Here is a 20,153-nt window from a genome sequence, read left to right on the forward strand (position 1 = left end):
TGCTTTTTTAATCCCCTTGAATCTAAAAATCTAAACTGTTGCCAACATTTTTCTTTTTTTAAACTTTATGACATTGCTCTTTTTGAAAGGTCTGGACAAGTTGTTTTATAAAAACGTCCCTCAGTGTTGGAGTGCACGCTTAAATTCTGATGTGAACTTTCCTGAGCACAGGTGTGCATCTCATCAGGGTGCAGATGCAGTCCATTTGCTGATTATTGGAGATGTTAATGTCGATTGTTTGGTTAAGGTGGGGTCCATCCGATTTCTCTATTGTAGAGGCGAGTAAATTTAGGATATAGGTGGGCTCAGTTCCTAACCACTTCAATAAGGCAAATATAGCAATAAAGCAAGTCATATGAGTTTTTTGATTTCCTAATGCATTTAAAAATGACATTTACATTATACTGTAGTGTAAGTGTGCCATAGCATTGTGTCTGAGAAAATGTACATACCTTAATTAAAAAAATATTTTATTGCTAAAAAATGCTGACTACTATCTGACAATGCAGAGTTGCCACAAAACTTCAGTTTGTGAAAAAAGCACAGTATCTACGAAGTGCAATAAAATGCAATATGTCTGTAATATGTGATTCATTAAGTAGCACTTTGAGATTGTGTGAACATCCTGTTCTCCAACGATCTTTCACCCAATGTTTTAGCGCTTAGTGACAATTCTTCAGTTAGTCCATTATCACTAAATTGTTGTAGATGGCAATTTTCTATCCCTATTTGTCTATATACTTTATTGAGAATCTTCAGTAACAAAGAGCTTTTACACCTCCCTTTTTATTTTATTTTATTTTTTAGTACTATTATCATTTAAGATAGCATTCCTGTCATTATCGATTCTGATGCTTGGTGATTCTGAATTTGGTCACTGGGAACCCCAGTTTTGAGCACTTCCTTCCTTGCTGGCATAGAAAGATGTTCTGGACTCATTTTGTACCTTCCGTGCCTCAGCCTTGGACTCATTGGATTCCCTTTTTCTTTTAGTGGGGAATGGTATTTAGAATTTAAGATCTGGGTGCTAGATGTGCTTAGGGCTTCCCAGGTGGCTCAGTGGTAAAGAATCCGCCTGCTAATGAGGAGACATAAGAGACACGGGTTTGATCACTGGGTTGGGAAGACCCCCTGGAGAAGGAAACGGCAACCCACTCTAGTATTCTTGCCTGGGAAACCCCATGGACTAAAGGAGCCTGATGAGCTACAGTCCATGGGGTCTCGAAGAGTAAGACACGACTGAGTGATTGAGCACACACACGCTAGGTGTGCTCAAGGCTCCTGAAGTCACAGCTTCTAGGCCCTGTCAGTTCTCAGAGCTAGGAAATAGCTTTCACAAAGTCATGCGTTTATCTTGTTGCCACAAAGTAATCCAACAATTCAGTTCTTCTGTTTCCTCTCTGTTCCTTGTTAGTATCTTCCTTCACTACAGTGAGAATTCTATTCTTAGTAGCTTTAGTATATTTGCCTTATCTACATTAAACACAAACTAGTTCCATAATTCCTGTGCCAATACTACTCCCAAGCACAAGTTTTACTAAATACAGTTCAAATTTTTTTTCTTCCATATATTCCACTAAATATGTACAGAACACTGTATTTTCAAGTTACTTGAATTCTTAATTTTTCTTCTGTGTGGTTATGTTATCAAATGGATACATAGTTACATCAATGTGTTTCTGTCTATTCAATTTTAGGGTTTCCCCCACCTTAATTTAATTTTAAAATATGGAAGCTATTAACATGGTTCAAATCAGAACCAAACACAGCTGACCTTCCATATTTGCAGGTTCTGCCTCTACGGATTCAATCAAAAACAGATCAAGAATATTCAGGAAAAAAATTCCATAAAATCTCAAAAAGCGAAACTTGAATTTTCTGTATTCTGACAACTATTTAAATAGCATTTATGTTGTATTTACAATTATTTAAGTAGCATTTACATTGTATTAGATATTACAAGTAATCTAGAGATGATTTAAAATATATGAGAAGATGTAACCGTTTTTATATAAGGGACATCAGCATCCTCAGAGTTTGGTACCCACTGGGATCCTGAAACCAATACCCTGTGTATACTGAGGGATGACCATTTAAAAAATGCTCAGAAATTCTATTCCATCCCTATCTCTCCCTCCACAACATATCGTTTGTTTGTTTTTGTCTCTCCTGTTTCTTTTTGTAGATATAAACAGATACATATGTTTGTTTCTAACTCCCTCTTTCAAACAATAGGTAACATACTCAATGTACTCTCTTATAGGTTGTTTTTGTCACTTAACCATATGTCTGGAAAATCATTCCATATCAGTTCATAGAAATCATCCTCATTTTTTTTTTTAACAGCTGCATAGTGCTCTGTGGGGTGGAGGTATGATATTTCATTCAGTCGCTCTCTGGTTGTTAGTATTTTATATAGTGTAGTCAGGGGAGGTCTCTTTACAAGGGAAAACAGTTGAGTGTAGACTTAAAAGGAAGTGATGGAGCAGGCCAGGTGACTGGGAGAGTAGTATTCCAGACAGAGAGGATGGCAGCAAAAACCTTGAAATAGGTTTCAGACATTTCAGGAACTTCGAGGAGACCACCGTGCTGGAGAGTAAATAAGAAATTAAATTGTACAGGTAGTCAGGGCTGGATTCTAGAGATAAAGTTTTGTGGGCCGTTAAAGACTAACTTTTTTAATTCGCAGTGAAGTAGGAAGTCTCAGAGAGTTTTGAACAGGAGTGAAATTGTGATGACTTGAGTGTTTAAATGAATTATTCTGGATGCTGGGTGGAGAATAGTCCTTGCTGATGAAAAAGGAGAAGCAGGGAGACCAGCTAGGAGGCTGTGGGAACAATGACTAGCTGGGGGTGGGTAAGAAATGATGGGGTGGGGTGAGGAGTAGGAACTATCAGGGTGTGTTTTGAAGGCTGGGCTGGCAGGATTCAGCAGTGGAGTGCATCAGTTGGGGAACATGTGGACAGGACCTAGGTAGTGCTGGGCAAGTAGCAAGCTCAAAAGTAGAAACTGTTGTTAGTTTGCTGTTATTAGCAGAGCTTGCCTTATTCTGCCCTTGTTGACCTTTTATGGATCCTTTGTCTTGCCAGTTGTCTCTCCAACTAGATTTTAGATCCTTGTACACAGGAACCAAGTCATATAATACTTAATAAAATGTCTCTTTCATTGATTTATTTTGATATTTTTAACAGTACAGATTGTTAAATCTGAACATTAGATGCTAAAGTATTGGTCAAACATTCTCCATTTTAAATTCTTATGTTATCTCACATTGTTATGTGCGTGTGTGCTAAGTCGCTTCAGTCGTCTCCGACTCTTTGCGATCCTATGGACTGTAGCCCGCCAGGCTCCTCTGTCCATGGGATTTTTCAGGTAAGAGTACTAGAGTGGGTTGCCATGCCTTTCCCCAGGGGATCTTCCTGACCCAGGGATTGAACCTGCGGCTCCTTTGGCTCCTACATTGGCAGGTGAGTTCTTTTACTGCTGAGCCACCAGGGAAGCTCATTGTTAAGTGAGACTTATTCATATACTTTGTTTGACTTAAGGTTTGGAGAGTCTGTGTGTTTTTATTTAAGAAAGATAATCCAAGTCAAAATAATATTGTGTATTCCTATTAAAAAAAATAGATCCAGTATGATAATGGAGTAGATATAATAGTTGCCATGAATTAAGCACATGCTCTGTGCCAAGTGTTGTGCTTAGAGTTTTAAGTTGTTTTCATTTAATTGTTGTACTAGTTTTATAAGGTAGAGACTGTTAAAGAGGAGAAAAATAGTTGAGGTATGTTGAGTACCATGTCCAAGTTCACACAGCAGAGAAGTGATAGAACCTGCTAGCACTTAGTCCATGACTCAAAGTCCATATATTCCTATCCCAAGAATAGATTACCAATTTTCCCCAGTGCACCATGTGGCTTGCGGGATCTTTCCCCAACCAGGGACTGAATCTGGGTCGAGGCAGTGAAAGCCTAAAATCCTAACTGCTAGGCCACCGGGAAGTCCAGATAAGCAACTTTTTGATGATTGGTATAACCATAGTTGATCTCTTAGAACGTGTATATATTGCCCAATGTAGTGTTGTCAAAGCATGTAAAATGAAATAAAACAGCAAATTACCAATCACATAGATTATATTCAATATTGTAATCTACAATGCAGGGGTGGAGGAACTTTCTTTGGGCCGTGGAATTAAGAATGGGGGTTTAGGGATTCCCTGGTGGTCCACTGGTTAAGACTCTGAGCTCCCAATGGAGGGAGCATGGGTTCAATCCCTGGTTGGGGAACTAAGATCCCACATGCTGTGTGTCCAATAAATAAAATAAAACAATTAAAAAAAAAAAAAAGAATGGGGGTTTATTTATGTATTCATTTATTACTATTTTGCCATAATTATATTGTTTTATACATCCATACTTTACTCCTAAATGCTTTGGCATAAACCCAATAACATAATATTTGTAAATTAACAATATTTTGTTAATATTGAATTTTGTTAATATTGAAATTAACAATAATTTCATAATATCACTTAACTTCTACTCTTATTCAGATTCCTCCGCTTGTCACAAGAATGTCTTTTAAAATACCAAGATCTAATCAAATTTCACATTTTTGCATTTGCTGCTTTTTTTTAATCTTTGACAGGTATCTTTTAGGAATTTTGAAAACGACTTACAACTGCTTTTAAAGAACTGGATCTGGGAATTTGTTTTGTTGCCCTCTTTTTACTATAATTTTTAAAAATTGAATTGTTTAATTGTACATTTTATTACTATTAGTTGTTTTTTCCTTTTTTAATTGACTTGTAATATTACATTAGTTTCAGGTGTAAACATAGTGAGTCAATATTTTTATACATGACAAAATGATCACAATAAGTCTAGGTACTATGCAATACCATATTACCTGTCACCATAGAAAGTCATTACAGTATTATTGGCTGTATTCCCGATGCTGTATATTACATCTCCATAACTTATTTATTTTATAACTGGTAGTTTGTACTTCTTAATATCTCACTCACCCCTCTACCCACCTTCCCTCTGGTAACTACCAGTTTGTTCTCTGTATCTATGAGTCAGTTTCTCTTTTGAATGTCTGTTTGTTTGTTTTTAGATTTCACATATAAGTAAAATCATATGGTATTGGTCTTTCCCTGTCTCACTAATTTTACTTAGCACAATACCTTCTATATCTATCCATGTTATTGTAAAAGCCAAGGTTTCATTTTTTATGGGTGAGTAATATTCCATTGTTTGTAAATACCACATCTTCTTTATTCATTCATCTATCAATAGACACATAGGTTGCTTCCATATCTTGGCTATTGTAAATAATGTTGCAAAGAATATTGGTGTGCATCTTTTTTCTAATAAGTGCTTTTTTCTTCTTTGGGTAAATTCACAGGAGTGAAATTGTTGGGTCATACAGCAGTTTCTATTAATTTTTTGAGGAACTGCCATACTGTTTTCCATAGTGGCTGCACCAGTTTACCTTCCCACCAACAGTGCATGACTTTTCTTTTCACTGCATTCTTGCAAACTCTTGTTATTTGTTGTCCTTCTGCTGATAGCCATTCTGACAGGTGTGAGGTGGCATCTCATTGTGATTTTGATTTGTGTTTCCCTGATTATTAATGATGCTGAGCATCTTCTCGTATGCATGTTGGCCATCCCTGCCTTCTTTGGGCAATGTGTATTCAGGTCCCCTGCCTATTTTCTAATCAAGTTTTTGTTGTTAATTCCTTCTAGTGTAGTTTTTAAATTTCAGTTATTGTATTCTTCCGCTCTGTTTGAATCATAATATTTTCTAACTCTTTAGTGAACTTCTCACACTGTTTGTTTATTCTTCTCTTGAGTTCATTGAATTACCCTAAAGTCTTTATCAGATTTATGGATTGTTTATCTCCCCTCAGTTCTTCTTTTGGGGGTTGTCTTTTTCCTTTGTTTGTTTTATATTTCTGTCTCCTCATCTTGCCTGATTCTCTGGGAGTTTTCTATGTAGTGGGTAGTCTGGTTATGGTTCCTGGTCTTGGAGCAGTGGCCTTGTGTAGGAGATGTCCTGTTTTCTTATTTTCAATCTCTTTCCCTTGTGCTTGTTGGTCTTCTTCTCAATGTTTCTTATGCCTGTGCTGATGAGCTCTTAACCCATCAGCACTCTTTCCTTCCCTTTTGGTAACTAGAACTATATGTTCTAGAGGTGCCCCCATATGGGCTGCATGCACCCTTCTGTTGCAGCACAGTCAAATACTGTGGGCAGCTGATTCCACTGACTCCCCTGACTCCACTGGCTGCCAGGCCCTACCTGGTGTGGAAGCTGCTGGCCTGCTGTAGGGGGAGGCTGGGTCCCAGCATGACTTACGCTAATGTTTTTAAATTAATACAAGCTTTGAGGGTAGGCATTGCTTTCTCTGCTTAAAAGCAGAATGTTTGCCTGCACGCATCAGCCCTTGTTTGCACAAGTTTTCTGTCTTTTGATTTCTTCTCATGTTGTTTTCTCTCGAGCACAGAAGGCTTTTTGAAGTTTTTACTGAAGGGCACAGCAGCAGCACCTTAGATTCTGCAGTTACAGATAAAAGTGTCCATCTCAGGATTGAAGGTGAAACCAGGATACAACCTTTTCCATTTGTTCAGACAAGTTCAAATATGAAATGTGACTAAAATAACGATCCCGTCCCCAGAATAGTGCTAGAAGACATTTGAGCAGTTCTTCTTCGGAGATAGCCTTTGGTACCCGTCCACCAGCCTCAAAGGAGAATGTCTTTTAGCTACTTTATGGGCATGGGATTCTCTCCTTTGGCCTCTTTGTTTCCAATCTCTATCTCTTGCATTTGTTGGCCTTCTCCTTCTCAGTGCTGCTTGTGCCTGTGCTGATGAGCTCTTAGCCTAAGGACTGTGGGGCTCAAAATGAAACCAGTGACAGTGAGGGCACCTCTTGCCCAGAAACAGTGTAAGAAATTCATGTCTGCTCTCTGCCTGCAGTTGGAAACTGTCAGGTCAAAGGTCTGTCCTTTGTAACCTTGATCTATTTTATCAAGCAAGTATCCATTTCAGGAAACCAAATTATTTTGATAGACTTGTTCTGAGGAAATGAACCCATTTTGGTTCCTAGTGACCTTCACTTTTTAAAAAAATATTTGTTTATTTGGCCGTGTCAGGCCTTAGTTGTGGCATGCAAGGTCTTTGTCCTTTGTTGTGTCCCGTGGGATCTTTAGTTGAGGCATGTAAACTCTTAATTGCGGCACGTGGGATCTAGTTCCCTGACCAGGGATCGAACCCAGGCCCCCTGTGTTGGGAGCACAGAGTTTTAGCCACTGGCCCACCAGGGAAGGCCCCCTAGTGACCTTCACTTTCCCTAATGTTCCCTGAATGTCTGTCAGGATCAGTGTCTAAATTTCCATCAGGCTCTCTGGTCTGTAGTTTCTGAATGTTTTTCCCATGTAACAGTTAAAAAGTAGAAAAAGAAGTTTAATGTGCACATTCAGATTATAATAAGAAATTCATATTAATAAGAAACTAATAAGGCTGTCATCATAAATAAGTTATAATTGGAGTTTCTCAACTATGAACTGAGTACTTGGGAAAAAAATAGGGATTATAAAGAAATTTTTAATGAAATAATCTATAGTATATTGAAATACCTTTAATCAGGCTTTGGTGAGTAGATTTAAAAAGACTTTCAGAATCTTAAATAGCTCTAGTAAGAACCTTATTCTCCAAAGCATGCTGTAGGTACTATCCAAGACAAGAACAGTCAAAGGCAAATGTGATTTTTGAGCATGATATGATGTGGGTATCTTGAAAGAGCAGGCCAGAGTAATGCTGTTAAATAGAAATATAATATGAAACAGGTAAAATTAATTTTAGTATATTTTATTTAACCGTACATACCCACAGTATTTTCATTTCAACATGTAGTTGATATAAAAAATACTAATGAAAGATTTTACATTTCCCTTTTCGTACTTAATCTTCAAAGTCTGGTATGTGTCTTATACTCACAATACATCTCAATTTGGACTAACCACATGTCATGGGCTCATGAGCCACATGTTGCTAGTGGCTGCTGAATTGGACTGCACAGATTGAGAGGGAAACATCCTGGGGAGAGAAGCATTCTCAAGTGCAAGAATAAGGAATAAAAAGAAGAGTATTTTAGCATGACAGGAGACAGGAAAGCTCAAAAGGAAGTTGGTTTAAAGAACAAACATCTTAATTCTGGATGAACTCATCTAGGAGACGAGAAATAGCTTGACAGCTGAGAGCACATGTGAAGCGAGTTCTGTGGAGTTTCTGGGACTGGGGAGCCTGGGGGGTTATTGTCTGTTGGCAGTCAGGGGGCTGCAGTTTAAGTCTGAAATAGATGAAGACAGGGAAGCTGTGGTGGTATAGCTAAGACCAGTAGATTTCTGCCTTTGGAAATCATGGAAACAGAGAAATCGCTGACTGGGACTGGATGTAGGTGGAACTGACAAGGAAAGATCTAAGCATCTCACATTGTAGCTAACAGTATGGGCTCTGGAGCTGACCGCCTGTGTCTGGACACTAGCTCTGTCATGGACCAGCTGGGTGACTGTGGTCAGCTTCTGAACCTCTCTGAGCTCCAGTTACCTTTGAATGCACTTCCCCATATGCTGAAACTCATTCCTTTACTTTTTCTGGGCCCTGCTTACATGCCAGCTATAACCACCTCACATATAACAGTAACTTCCCTTCTCATTATTAATCATCCTCCCCCATACGCTGCTTCATTTTTCTCAATAGCACTTAATACCACCTAATATACTTTTTCATTTAATGTTTTCCTCCCCTTCCCCCACCCCCAAACCCCACCAACAATGTAAACTCCAGGAGGGCAGGATTCTGTCTGATTTGTTCAGTGTTGTATCCTAACTGCTTAGTACAGTACCTAGGACATAGGAGGAACTCAATAAATATTTGGTGAGTGAATAAATAAAGAGTAAGGCCTACCTTGCAGAGTTAAGTTGAGGATTTAATGAACCTATCCATCTACCTGTCTATTCACACATCTATCTATGTCTTGGAACAAGTACCTGGCACATAGTGAGCCTTCAGTAAAAGTGCTGATGTTGCCATTGTTGAATGTTATTACTGAGGCTGAACTGGTCTAGGGCTCATTCGGATGATCTGTTGTTAAATATTGATATCTAGGGCTCATTCAGTTTGAATTTATTAAGAGCTAGGTTAGAGAAATGAGCTGCACTAAACTTCTTTGAGTGAAGAGATTATGCTCTTCTTTTGATTATCTTTGTATCTCAAACTGTGGTGCTGGAGAAGACTCTTGAGAGTCCCTTGGACTGCAAGGAGATCCAACCTAAAGGTTCCTTTAGTCCATCCTAAAGGAACTCAGTCCTGAATATTCATTGGAAGGACTGATGCTGAAGCTGAAGCTCCAATACTTTGGCCACCTGATGTGAAGAGCCAACTCATTGGAAAAGACCATGATGCTGGGAAAGGTTGAGGGCAGGAGGAGAAGGGGGTGATAGAGAAGGAGATGGTTGGATGGCATCACTGACTCAATGGATGTAAGTTTGAGCAAACTCCAGAAGATAGTGAAGGACAGGGAAGTCTGGCATGTGCAGTCCATGGGGTCCCAGAGTTGGACACAACTTAGTGACTGAGCAACAACAGCATTGTATCCAGTGAGCATATTTCCTATGCCAGAACTGGGGCGTGGGGCTGATGAATAGAATTTTTGTGGACTTCATAGAGCAGATTACTTGATATCACAGTGACCAAGACATTTGAGGAGGGTGGCAACTCTCTGTACAGTGAGCATGTGTGCTCATGTCTCCAGAGACTTAGTTTCCCAGCTGCCACTGTTCCACTACCCCAAGTGGGTGTCAATTAAAAGTGTGCTGTGATGCTGAAATGAGAGGAGCAAGGTTACAGTCACAAGCTCTTGTCTGCCAGAGAAGTCCAGCTGCTCACTTGGGTACAAAAATGCCCAGTCCCCTCTTATCTCCTGGCTTGAATGAATCTTTAACTGAATTGTCGTTATGATGTCCTACACACAGGGGGAAATACCAAGATTTAAGTGTTTGGGTACTGAAACTTTCAGGGGATTTTTTTTTTTCTACTCATCAAATGAATTTTTGATTCAACTGCTAAAATCTGCAGCTGTGTGGAACCTTGAGAAAATTTTAGGAAGAGAAGGAAGTATTTTAAAATCAAATTGTTCGTTTCTAAGAAAAAAACTCCAGAAAAAACCTTTCTTCAAAATCCAGAAGACTCATTAGCTTGTGTTTAAATAATGGAAGTGAAAAAACTGCATGTCCTCAAACCTTAGACAAGGTGTTAACATTGATTAAGGGCTGATGTCCTGAGTGGGTATGCTTATCTGGAGCAGTGCCCTGAAGCCCACAACACGTGGTAGGTGAAACCTAGCTAAACTTGAAGAGGATGGGGAGTGGGGAGCTGACAGATCCTCCAGTCTTGCTTTGGTGCTGGAGGCAGACAGTGAGGAGGAAAGAGGTCTCTTCTGACTGCGTGTGAGGGGTCCCAGGCCATTTATTCTGCAGCTTCAGTTAACCATCTCCACCTCTCCTTGCTGAGTCTTGGTTCTTCAGCCAGTTTCCACCATGATATCAGTTCAGTTGCTCAGTTGTGTCTGAATCTTTGTGACCCCATGGACTGCAGCACGCCAGGCTTCCCTGTCCATCACCAACTCCCAGAGCTTGCTCAAACTCATGTCCATTGAGTCGGTGATGCGATCCAACCATCTCATCCTCTGTTGTCCCCCTCTCCTCCCACCTTCAATCTTTCCCAGCATCAGGGTCTTGATATCCACAATGATATGCGGTCTTGCAAAAGCTCAGGATTTGGGATGACTATTAAATTTTGTGATTCTGTCAGGAAACCCTACGTTTTGTATTACATTAAAGTTATATTTAAATCGGTTTAGTTAATTCACTCAAAAAATATTCATTTGTTTAATGTCCTTCATGTGCCGGGCAATGGGGATGCAGCAGAGATAGAGAATGACCCTGTCTTTGGGGCTGACCTGACTGGAGGCTAGCCCTCCACATTCAGATTGGAATTAGTTGCCAACTAATTCCATAAAATTTGACGTTCCATAAAATTTGACTTTTATGTTCACATAAAATTTGAACATCCAACATTTCTTGGAAACTGAGGAGATCTGGCAGTTTCCACATGCTACATGGGGAGTAGCTGAGGAGCCCCTCTCTAGATGAGCCAGACTTGCTGGGACTGTAGTCTCCACCTCTCCCTTTTGTATCACACCTGGCTCATCATGGCTTCTCTGTTGGCTGAATTGCTGGTCTCTATTTCAGGGTTTCATTTGCCAGTTTTCAAGGGCTTCTCAGTGGCTCCTATGATTTTGTGTCCTTATGACTTCTTTGTTTGCTCCTTGTTTTCTCCCTGCATGCCCCCTCTACCTTTTCTTCCTTCCTGCATTTGACTCTCTCTCTCTTGTCCCCTTTCCTTCCTTACTTTTTCACATGTCACATACTCCTTGCCATCAGATGTGAGAAGTGCAGACTCTTAGACCTTCCTTTCAACTTAGTTTTCCTTGGTCTTTAATTATGAAGCCCTGTCTTATTTCCCATTGAATATCTAAAACTATTTTTTTTTTTAAGAAAGCAACAGCATTATGAAACTTGGGTTTGAATTTGGGTTCCCATGTAACATTTTGAAGATCTGGGCTCATTGATATCTTGCTCAAGCAAACCTTCTCAATTTCCTCATGTATACGAGGATGAGTGTGGAACAGGGCATGGTTCTCTGAGGATCTGTCCAGCCCTGACATTCAGTGATTTGGGGACCCCTGAGTTTGTGCCATACCTGTAGACTTTAGAGATGTGCTTGACTCCCAACTAGAATGGTTTGACTTTCTCATTCCCAACAACTGCTGTTCCAATATATTCTAGAAATTGTATCCTGAGATACCCTATATCATGTCACTGTCTTTAATAACCTTATACCATATAGCAAGCCAAATATGAAGGAGTTTCCTAGATGGCTCAGTGATAAAGAATGTGCCTGCCAAAGCAGGAGACTCAAGAGATGGCAGGTTCAATCCCTGGGTTGGGAAGATACCCTGGAAAAGAAAATGGCAACCCACTCCAGCATTCTTGCCTGGGAAATCCCATGGACAGAGGAACCTGGCGACCTACAGTTCATGGGGTCGCAAAGAGCTGGACATGACTGAGTAACTGAGCACACACATACAAGCCAAGTAAGAAGCAGTGTTGAAGAGTCAGACTGAGTTCAAATCCAGTGTTACTACCTAATTAGTCAGTTAACCTTTTTGTGCCTATCTGCAAAACAGGGTTAAAACAATATCCAGCTTTGCTTCATCCAGCCCGGCATTTCACATGATGTACTCTGCATAGAAGTTAAATAAGCAGGGTGACAATATACAGCCCTGACATACTTCTTTCCCAATTTGGAACCAGTCTGTTGTTCTATGTCCTATTCTGACTGTTGCTTCTTGACCTACATACACGTTTCTCAGGAGGCAGGTAAACTGGTCTGGTATTCTCATCTCTTTAAGAATTTCCCACAGTTTGTTGTGATCCACGCAGTCAACAGCTTTTAAAAACAATACCTGCTTAATATTGTTTTTAAGAGGATTCTCTGAATACATATTTGTAGAGCTCTTCCAACTGCCCAGCAGATAGTAAGTGCTATAGAAGTGTTTGATTAAATAAACTAAAAATTGCAGTCAACCTGAATCTCAGGACTCAAATAAAAATGAGCAGAGGATTTTGTGGCTGGGAGTTGAGGGGGGTGGAGGTGGGGCCCATTTCATTAACCCAATAGTTAATGGTGACCATATTTTCTAAATAAAAAATCAGGTCATGTCTGAAAATATTTGAGTTCCACTTTGGACTTCTAGCCCTATGCTGCTGCTGCTGCTGCTAAGTTGGTTCAGTCGTGTCCGACTCTGTGCGACCCCATAGATGGCAGCCCACCAGACTCCGCCGTCCCTAGGATTTTCTAGGCAAGAATACTGGAGTGGGTTGCCATTTCCTTCTCCAGTGCATGAAAGGGAAAAGTGAAAGTGAAGTCGCTCAGTCGTGTCCGACTCTTAGCGACCCCATGGACTGTAGCCTACCAGGCTCCTCCGTCCATGGGATTTTCCAGGCAAGAGTACTGGAGTGGGGTGCCATTGCCTTCTCCATCTAGCCCTATGAGAACTACTAAAACTGAGTGTAATGATGATACTTTGTAAGACTACAAGAGTCTTTGCAATTGGAAATTACCGCTGTACATATTGGTACTAGGTACTTTCATATCTTACAAAGAAAAAATCATTCAATATTCTTGAAAACAAATAAATCTCCATAGTTAAAAAAAAATCTGCCGAGTGTAGAATAACTGTTTAAGCAATCACTGATACATTTTTCCCCTCCCTCTATCTCTCTCTACTTTGCAACAGTGAAAAGGCCCTCTATGCCCAGTTCTTACATAGTCTCACAGTGAATCATTGAAAGAAAAAGAGGGAAAACTCTGTTGAAAGCCTACTTCATTTCAGCCATTGTGTAGACTCTCAGTCTTACTTATTTTATTATTATTATTTTTTCTCTCAGTCTTATTCAGACCTCAAAGCAATCTTTTCTGGGAGCCATTATGATTTTCATTTTAGGCTGAGGAAACCTAGCGTGGCAGGAACTTTTAAGTATTTATCCTGGGTCCCTCTGGCTTGAAAGTTGTGGAGATTCCTTAAAAAACTGGAAATAGAACTGCCATATGACCCAGCAGTCGCACTGCTGGGCATACACACTGAGGAAACCAGGATTGAAAGAGACACGTGTACCCCAATGTTCATTGCAGCACTGTTTATAATAGCCAGGACATGGAAGCAGCCTAGATGCCCATCAGCAGATGAATGGATGAGGAAGCTGTGGTACATGCACACAATGGAATATTACTCAGCCATTAAAAAAACACATTCGAATCAGTTCTAATGAGGTGGATGAAACTGGAGCCTATTATACAGAGTGAAGTAAGCCAGAAAGAAAAACACCAATACAGTATATTAACAGATATATATGAAATTTAGTAAATTGGTAAAGATAACCCTGTGTGCGAGACAGCAAAAGAGACACATATATAGAACAGTATTATGGACTCTATGGGAGAGGGCGAGGGCAGGATGATATGGGAGAATGGCATCGAAGCATGTAAATTATCATATGTGAAACGAATCACCAGTCCAGGTTCGATGCATGATACAGGGTGCTCGGGGCTGGTGCACCAGGATGACCCGGAGGGATGGGATGGGGAGGGAGGTGGGAGGGGGGTTCTGGAAGGGGAACACATGTACACCCATGGTGGACTCATGTCAATGTATAGCAAAACCAATACAATATTCTAAAGTTAAAAAATAGATAAATAAACTAATTAAAAAAAAAAAAGTTGGGGCCCTTTTCATTCTGCCCTCTGGCATAGTACGATAAGCATCCCAGTGGTCCCTTTTCTAACCACTCACTGTTATCAGCAGAGTAACCAACTCACTGCTGATTCCTTTCCTTTGCTGATGTTTGCTCATTCATTCATTCGTTCAAGTGTGTAACCTTGAGGAAGAAACTCACTCTCCTTTCTCCTGTTCTTTTTCATTGGAAATGATTGTATTAGTAATTTACTTTAGGATCAGTCTTGGAGGGGCAACAGAAAAGACTTTACTATAGGAAGGAAAGGGTAGACTAGCCTCTGCAAATGTGATGATTCCCAAATCTGTACCATCCCCTGTGAGCCCCAGACCTGTGGACCCAGGACAGCTCCATGTGGATGTCTTATCAGCTGCTTATGCTTAGCATCCATCAGTCAGTTGATGGCTGGGTGAGGACGGGAGAAGAGCGATGAGGAAGCAGTGCCTCCAAGAAGGCAGTCAGGAAGGTGCTTGGCCTGTGGGAGCAAATAAAAGCAGTTCTGAACGGCTGGAAGGAAGAGAGCAAGAGGGGAACAGGTGGAGAGTCTGGAGAGGCAGGCAGGGATCAGATCACAGTGTCTGACCCCTTTGAGTGACTGAGGGGCTAGGCCAGGTCAGGTCTGTTCTGGTCCCTCAGCCACCATAAACTTGCTGAGTGATTACTGAGCAGTTGGTATGCCTCCTGGGGCCTGTTTCATCTGTGATACAGAACTAGCAACAGGACCGCACAGGAATGTAGAGAGGATTAAAAAGGAACACAAGAGTACGTGAACATGTAATGGCAGATGGTAAGCACTCAATAGCATTTTCTTTCATTTTTCTTAGTTCCCTGTCATTTCACCTGTGAAATGGGGGTAATTTAATCGTTGGGATTTCTTTCAGCTCAAAATGACTGTGATTTTTTTTCTCAATTGGTCTCCCCATTTTCCACCATTAGCTCCATTTCTGACTTTTCTTTTTCCTGGCTCAAGCCCAGGAAACACCCCGCTGCCACGCGCAAACCCCCCCCCGCCCCCGCCGCCCTCAAAAAGACAGAAGCCAGCATTATGCGGCCAGGAAGAGGCAATTGAACTCAGACCTCTTCTCTTCCTCCACCACACTGCCTACTCTCATCCATTTATTCATTTACAAGACATTTCCAGCCTCTGCTGTTGTGTGTGGATAGACTCTCACACCTCAAATCTTACTCCTGTTCATGCCTTTTCACGGGCTCTGGTTGGGTGGGAGAAATAGTACTTGACCAGGAAACCCAAGGAAGGATGCTCGTGTATTGGTGGACAATCTCCCTTAATTAAGGGAGATGGGTCCTAAAAATCCTTGCACATAAACAAGGGGGTGTATTTGCTTCTTATTTGAAATTATTGGGCACAGTTGCCCACAATTGGTCTATTTAATATATTTTATTATTCTTGTACTCTTTCAGTTATCCTGATTGCTCCTCCAAAAATTTCAGTCAGTCAAGTTTTAATTTGTCTTGAATGTCTTGCCCTTAACAGCTGCTCTTCTCTCTTAAGAAAGTCAAGTCTGGAGCAAGATGTTTTTAAGCCCATTTTGGGGTATCAGGAATATCCCAATCTAGTAGTGATAGTCAATGTTTGCCAACTGGATTGATGTGGAGGAGGCGGGAGGCTCTGATTTGAAGCGTGAGTCAGTTTCTTTGCAGTAAATACTCCCACTGTGGTGGATTTCAAGCTATTAACCAGATTTCACTGAATGGAGTCCAGCAGAGATGCTAACAGTTGGCTCTGACGTGCCATTGCACTCAATCCTTGCGACCTTAAACTTCATCACATCCCCCAACTTTCTTCTTAGTCATTCTGATTTCATTTAGTGGTCAGCCAAGAAAGAGGCCTGCCAGTCACAATTAACTCCTCTCATCCAATCACTAAATCCTGTTCATTTCTCGCTCAAATGTCAAGTCTGTCCACTTGTCCATTCCCACTGCCAGCAGCCTGGTCTGGTCTCCCAATCCACCATTCTTTCATTGTTACCACACTGACCTATTTTCTGGCTTCTCTGCTTCCACACTTGCTCATCAACCAGGGTCCACCCTGCAGACAAAGTCAGCTTGCTGAAATTTAAATTACATCATGCCAGTCTTCTGTTTAAAACCTTTCCGTGACTTTCCCTTGCAGTTACAATAAATTCCAAATCCTTAACTTATCTTACCTGACTCCGCCCAGCCCCTCACTCCCAGACTGTGATCTGGCCCCTGGCTGCCTCTGCAGCCTCATTCCCCACCCATTCCCCTGCCTTGCTCTCTTCCAGCCATTTGGAACTGTTTTTATTTCCTCCAACATGCCAAGCACTTTCCTGACTCATGCCATGACTCCTGTCTGCTGGATCATCTCTCCTACCCCTCCTCTTATCTCGCTGATTCCTCTTATCTTCCAGTGCTTTGTTATCCTGTGTCAGGTCAGCATGATCTCCTAGGAAAGGCCCTTGACTGGGTGGTTCTCCTTGCCTACTCAGTGTCTTCTCCCTTGAGAGCCTGGAGTGATAGCTGTCTTGTTTGCCACCCTCTTCCCAGCATGGCCCACAGTACCGGGCATGTAGTTGGTGTGAAAGTGAAAGTTGCTCAGTCGTGTCTGACTCTTTGTGACCCTGTGGGCTACACATTCCATGGAATTCTCCAGGCCAGAATACTGGAGTGGGTAGCCTTTCCCTTCTCTGGGGATCTTCCCAACCCAGGAATCGAACCCAGGTCTCCTGCATTGCAGGTAGATTATTTACCAGCTGAGCCGCCTATGGTGCTCCATAAATATTGAATCCATTTCTTGGATTTAGGCAGACCCCAGTTCCCTATTTTTTTTTTTTTTCAAATTTATTTAATTTATTTATTTTACTTTTGCTTATGCTGGGTTTTCATGGCTGGGCGCCAGCTTTCTCTAGTGTGGTGTGCAGGAGTTATTCTTCATTGCAATGTGCAGGCTCATTGTGGTGACTTCTCTTTGGATGGAGCACAGGCTCTAGGCAAATGGGCTTGGTAGTTGCCTTGCATGGGCTTAGCTGCCCTGCACCATGTAGGAATCTTCTCGGACCAGAGATCAAACCTGTGTCCCCTTGAATTGCTGGGTGGATTTTCACCCACTGGACCACCAAGGAAGGGCCCCCCACCCCATTTCCTATTAAAGAATAAACTCTACAGGGTTAAGCATGTTCTACTTCCTGTACTTTTTATCAGCAGTTTATCAGCTTAGTACAAAAAGTACCTAATGAATAATTTTTACCACTAAACTTAATCATTTTTCCCTCAAAAAGGCATCTTGGAAGATAGTTTCCTATTTTTGATCAAGTCATATCATTTTTCCTAATCAATTTTTTTTTTCTTTCTAGATTTCATGAACTGTCATATCCAAGAAATTTATGGAGCTGTGAATGGGAATGTAACTTTTTATGTTTCGAAGTTTCAACCATTTACAGAGATTATATGGAAGAAGGAGAACGATAAAGTTATAGAATGGGACGGACCATTTGAACCCGAAGCTTTTCAGTCTTTTAAAGGTAGAGTTTATTTAGACACTGTGTCAGGTAACCTCACCATCACGAGATTAACAAAAGCAGATGAAGGTCTGTATGGAATTGAATCCCCAAGTGTTAAAAATGACTCCACGTTCTTCCTCACAGTGATTGGTGAGTATCCATAAATTTGTTTGTTCAAATAGCAAATTTCCAAGTATTTTAAGAGACTAATACTAACCAATGGTTTATGGGAAATAAAACAATGAGTTATATCACCTGTTGTCAGGGTTTTTCTCTCTGGTACCCAGGAGCCACTTTCAGCTCCCTGTCATCCTCTCAGTGAAGAGAGGATGTGACTGAGGTTGAGAGAACAGCACAAGTTGGCCACAGCTGCTGGCGGCAGCATCACTTGTCTTGCTGGGAATGTTCTGAAAAAGGGTGTCGTGGCAACATGAACTCAGAACTCTTTGAACACCTGTGAATTGGGAGTCCCTGCTTCCTCCTGCATCCCACACAGGTGGTGGGATTTTATTTTCCCTCCTCTTGTCACTTTAAACTGGAACTGGGGATAGGATTCAGGTTCCTCTGTGCTTCTCACTAATGCTTCCTGGTTACTCTCTTTCCCTCATCTCTAAAGCACTTGCCTTGTTACAGGATTCCAGAGGCTGACGGCTACACCTACATGTTTGTTTTTTTCCTCCAGTTTTATTGAGAAATAATTGACATTCATCACCATACAAGTTTAAGGTATACAGCATGGTGGTTTGATTTACATGTATTGTGAAATGATTATCACAGTAGGTTCAACTAACGTTCATCTTCCCTTGCTGTTCTCAAATGTCCTAGTAATGCTTTTGTCTCCTAGCTGCCTTTTCTGTGCTGCAGCATAGCACAGCTCAACCCATTCCCATCTCTGCCCTCTGATGCATCACAGTTTCATTCATTTTATCTGAGGTGTAAGTATAGTTCTAGGCCTACTTCCTCTAGGTTAAAGGCCGTCTTAGAAAGATCCAGCTGGTGACAAAGTGTATAAGATGGTTTCCAGGGGGTGAAGAAGAGACAGAGTGCAATATAGCAGTTCAAGTCTGAGCTCCCCACCTCCTGTTTGTGGTGGTCTCGGTGGAACAGGATATGATGACTAACTAGATGAACAGCCGTCACTCACCAGTTCAACTACTGAGTGTTGGAGACATTGGGAGGAAGAGAGAATTTCTCTCTTGGTCACCATTGTAACTTCAGAGCCTAGCAAAGGACTTGAATAGGTAATAGGCACTCAACAGATATGGAAGCGATTGATCTGGATTGTGGGATGTACAACTGATAGAAATGGGTGCCCTCAGACTGGGTGACTGGTTTGTCCAGGAGATTATGAACTCCTTTTAGATAAGTGAAGCTTGTTAAGGTACGCAGGCATCCCATTAGAAGAACCAGTTGATGCCATTGAAGAAACAGAATCTTTAAAACCTGCAAGTTGGGGATCTGGCAGTTGAGAGGGCAAACAAATGAAAAGATTGGCTCAGGATTTAAATTAGAATTGAATGCATCTTAAGAGCCCCTTTATAGAGTTTATAAAACTTGAGTTCAAAACAATTTGTTTCTCTTTTTAAAACTTCATGAAATGTTTAAAAATATAATTTAAAAATAATTAAAATTTAAAAATTGCCTGCTAACTCAACAATGGTACTCGATCCTGATAATTAAGCCAAGTGGACAGTTCTTAGGAAGCTCAGCAAAGGCCTGGGGAGGTGCAAGGTGCAGGGCATGTGAGTTTCAATCAGGAAGCCATGAGTAATATTGGCCATATTAAATGTGTTGACTTCAAGTTCTGGTTTGGGAATCTGGGTTTTAGCCTATGGCAGTCAAGAGCCATTGTATCTCATACTGCAGCAGAGAAGTGCCTTAATGAAATGTATTTTTGGAAGGTTAATCAGATGGTAGCAACTTGTGATGGATTAGGAAGAGGAGACTCCGGGTTGGAAGCTATCATGATTGTCCTGGTAGACAGAGGTGTTGGTAGCAGATGTTTGGAAAGGAAAGAACCAGAAGGTATTTCCAAGTTAGAGTTAATAAAATTTAGATTTTGGTTATAAAAATATATATCTGAATGTCAAAATGATTAGTCACACTTAATTTTTTTTTTAGAAATGAGGAAGTCATACTTCCATGAGGGTTTGTTACGACTGAAATAATAAGACTCAGTAGCCTTCCAGAGACACCAGACCCTTTCAGAAAAGATATTTTAGACAGGGGGATTTCCTGGTACCTCCTGAGTTC

At 40.9% G+C, this 20,153-nt stretch overlaps 1 protein-coding gene and 1 long non-coding RNA gene across 4 annotated transcripts in view; one reads left to right on the forward strand and one right to left on the reverse strand.

Annotated features, from left to right (window-relative positions):
• CD58 (CD58 molecule) overlaps positions 1–20,153 on the forward strand; it is a 42,227-nt gene that overhangs the window by 3,006 nt on the left and 19,068 nt on the right. For all 3 annotated transcript variants that reach the window (XR_014054799.1, XM_081493858.1, XM_081493859.1), the window contains exon 2: positions 17,754–18,050. Coding sequence is in view for 2 of the 3 variants with exons in the window: in XM_081493858.1 (XP_081349984.1) it covers positions 17,754–18,050 (297 nt within the window). In the remaining variant the exon portion in view is untranslated. The remainder of the gene's footprint in view (positions 1–17,753; positions 18,051–20,153) is intronic.
• LOC145507373 (uncharacterized) lies at positions 11,606–17,007 on the reverse strand. Its single transcript, XR_014054800.1, has 3 exons — positions 16,727–17,007; positions 13,140–14,893; positions 11,606–12,144 (listed from the first exon to the last, which is right to left on the reverse strand). It is a non-coding gene; the product is annotated as an uncharacterized LOC145507373 (long non-coding RNA).

The sequence above is a fragment of the Giraffa tippelskirchi genome, chromosome 5 (genome assembly GCF_054371585.1).
Source record: "Giraffa tippelskirchi isolate mGirTip1 chromosome 5, T2T-mGirTip1v1.2.pri, whole genome shotgun sequence".
NCBI classification, from domain to species: domain Eukaryota; kingdom Metazoa; phylum Chordata; class Mammalia; order Artiodactyla; family Giraffidae; genus Giraffa; species Giraffa tippelskirchi.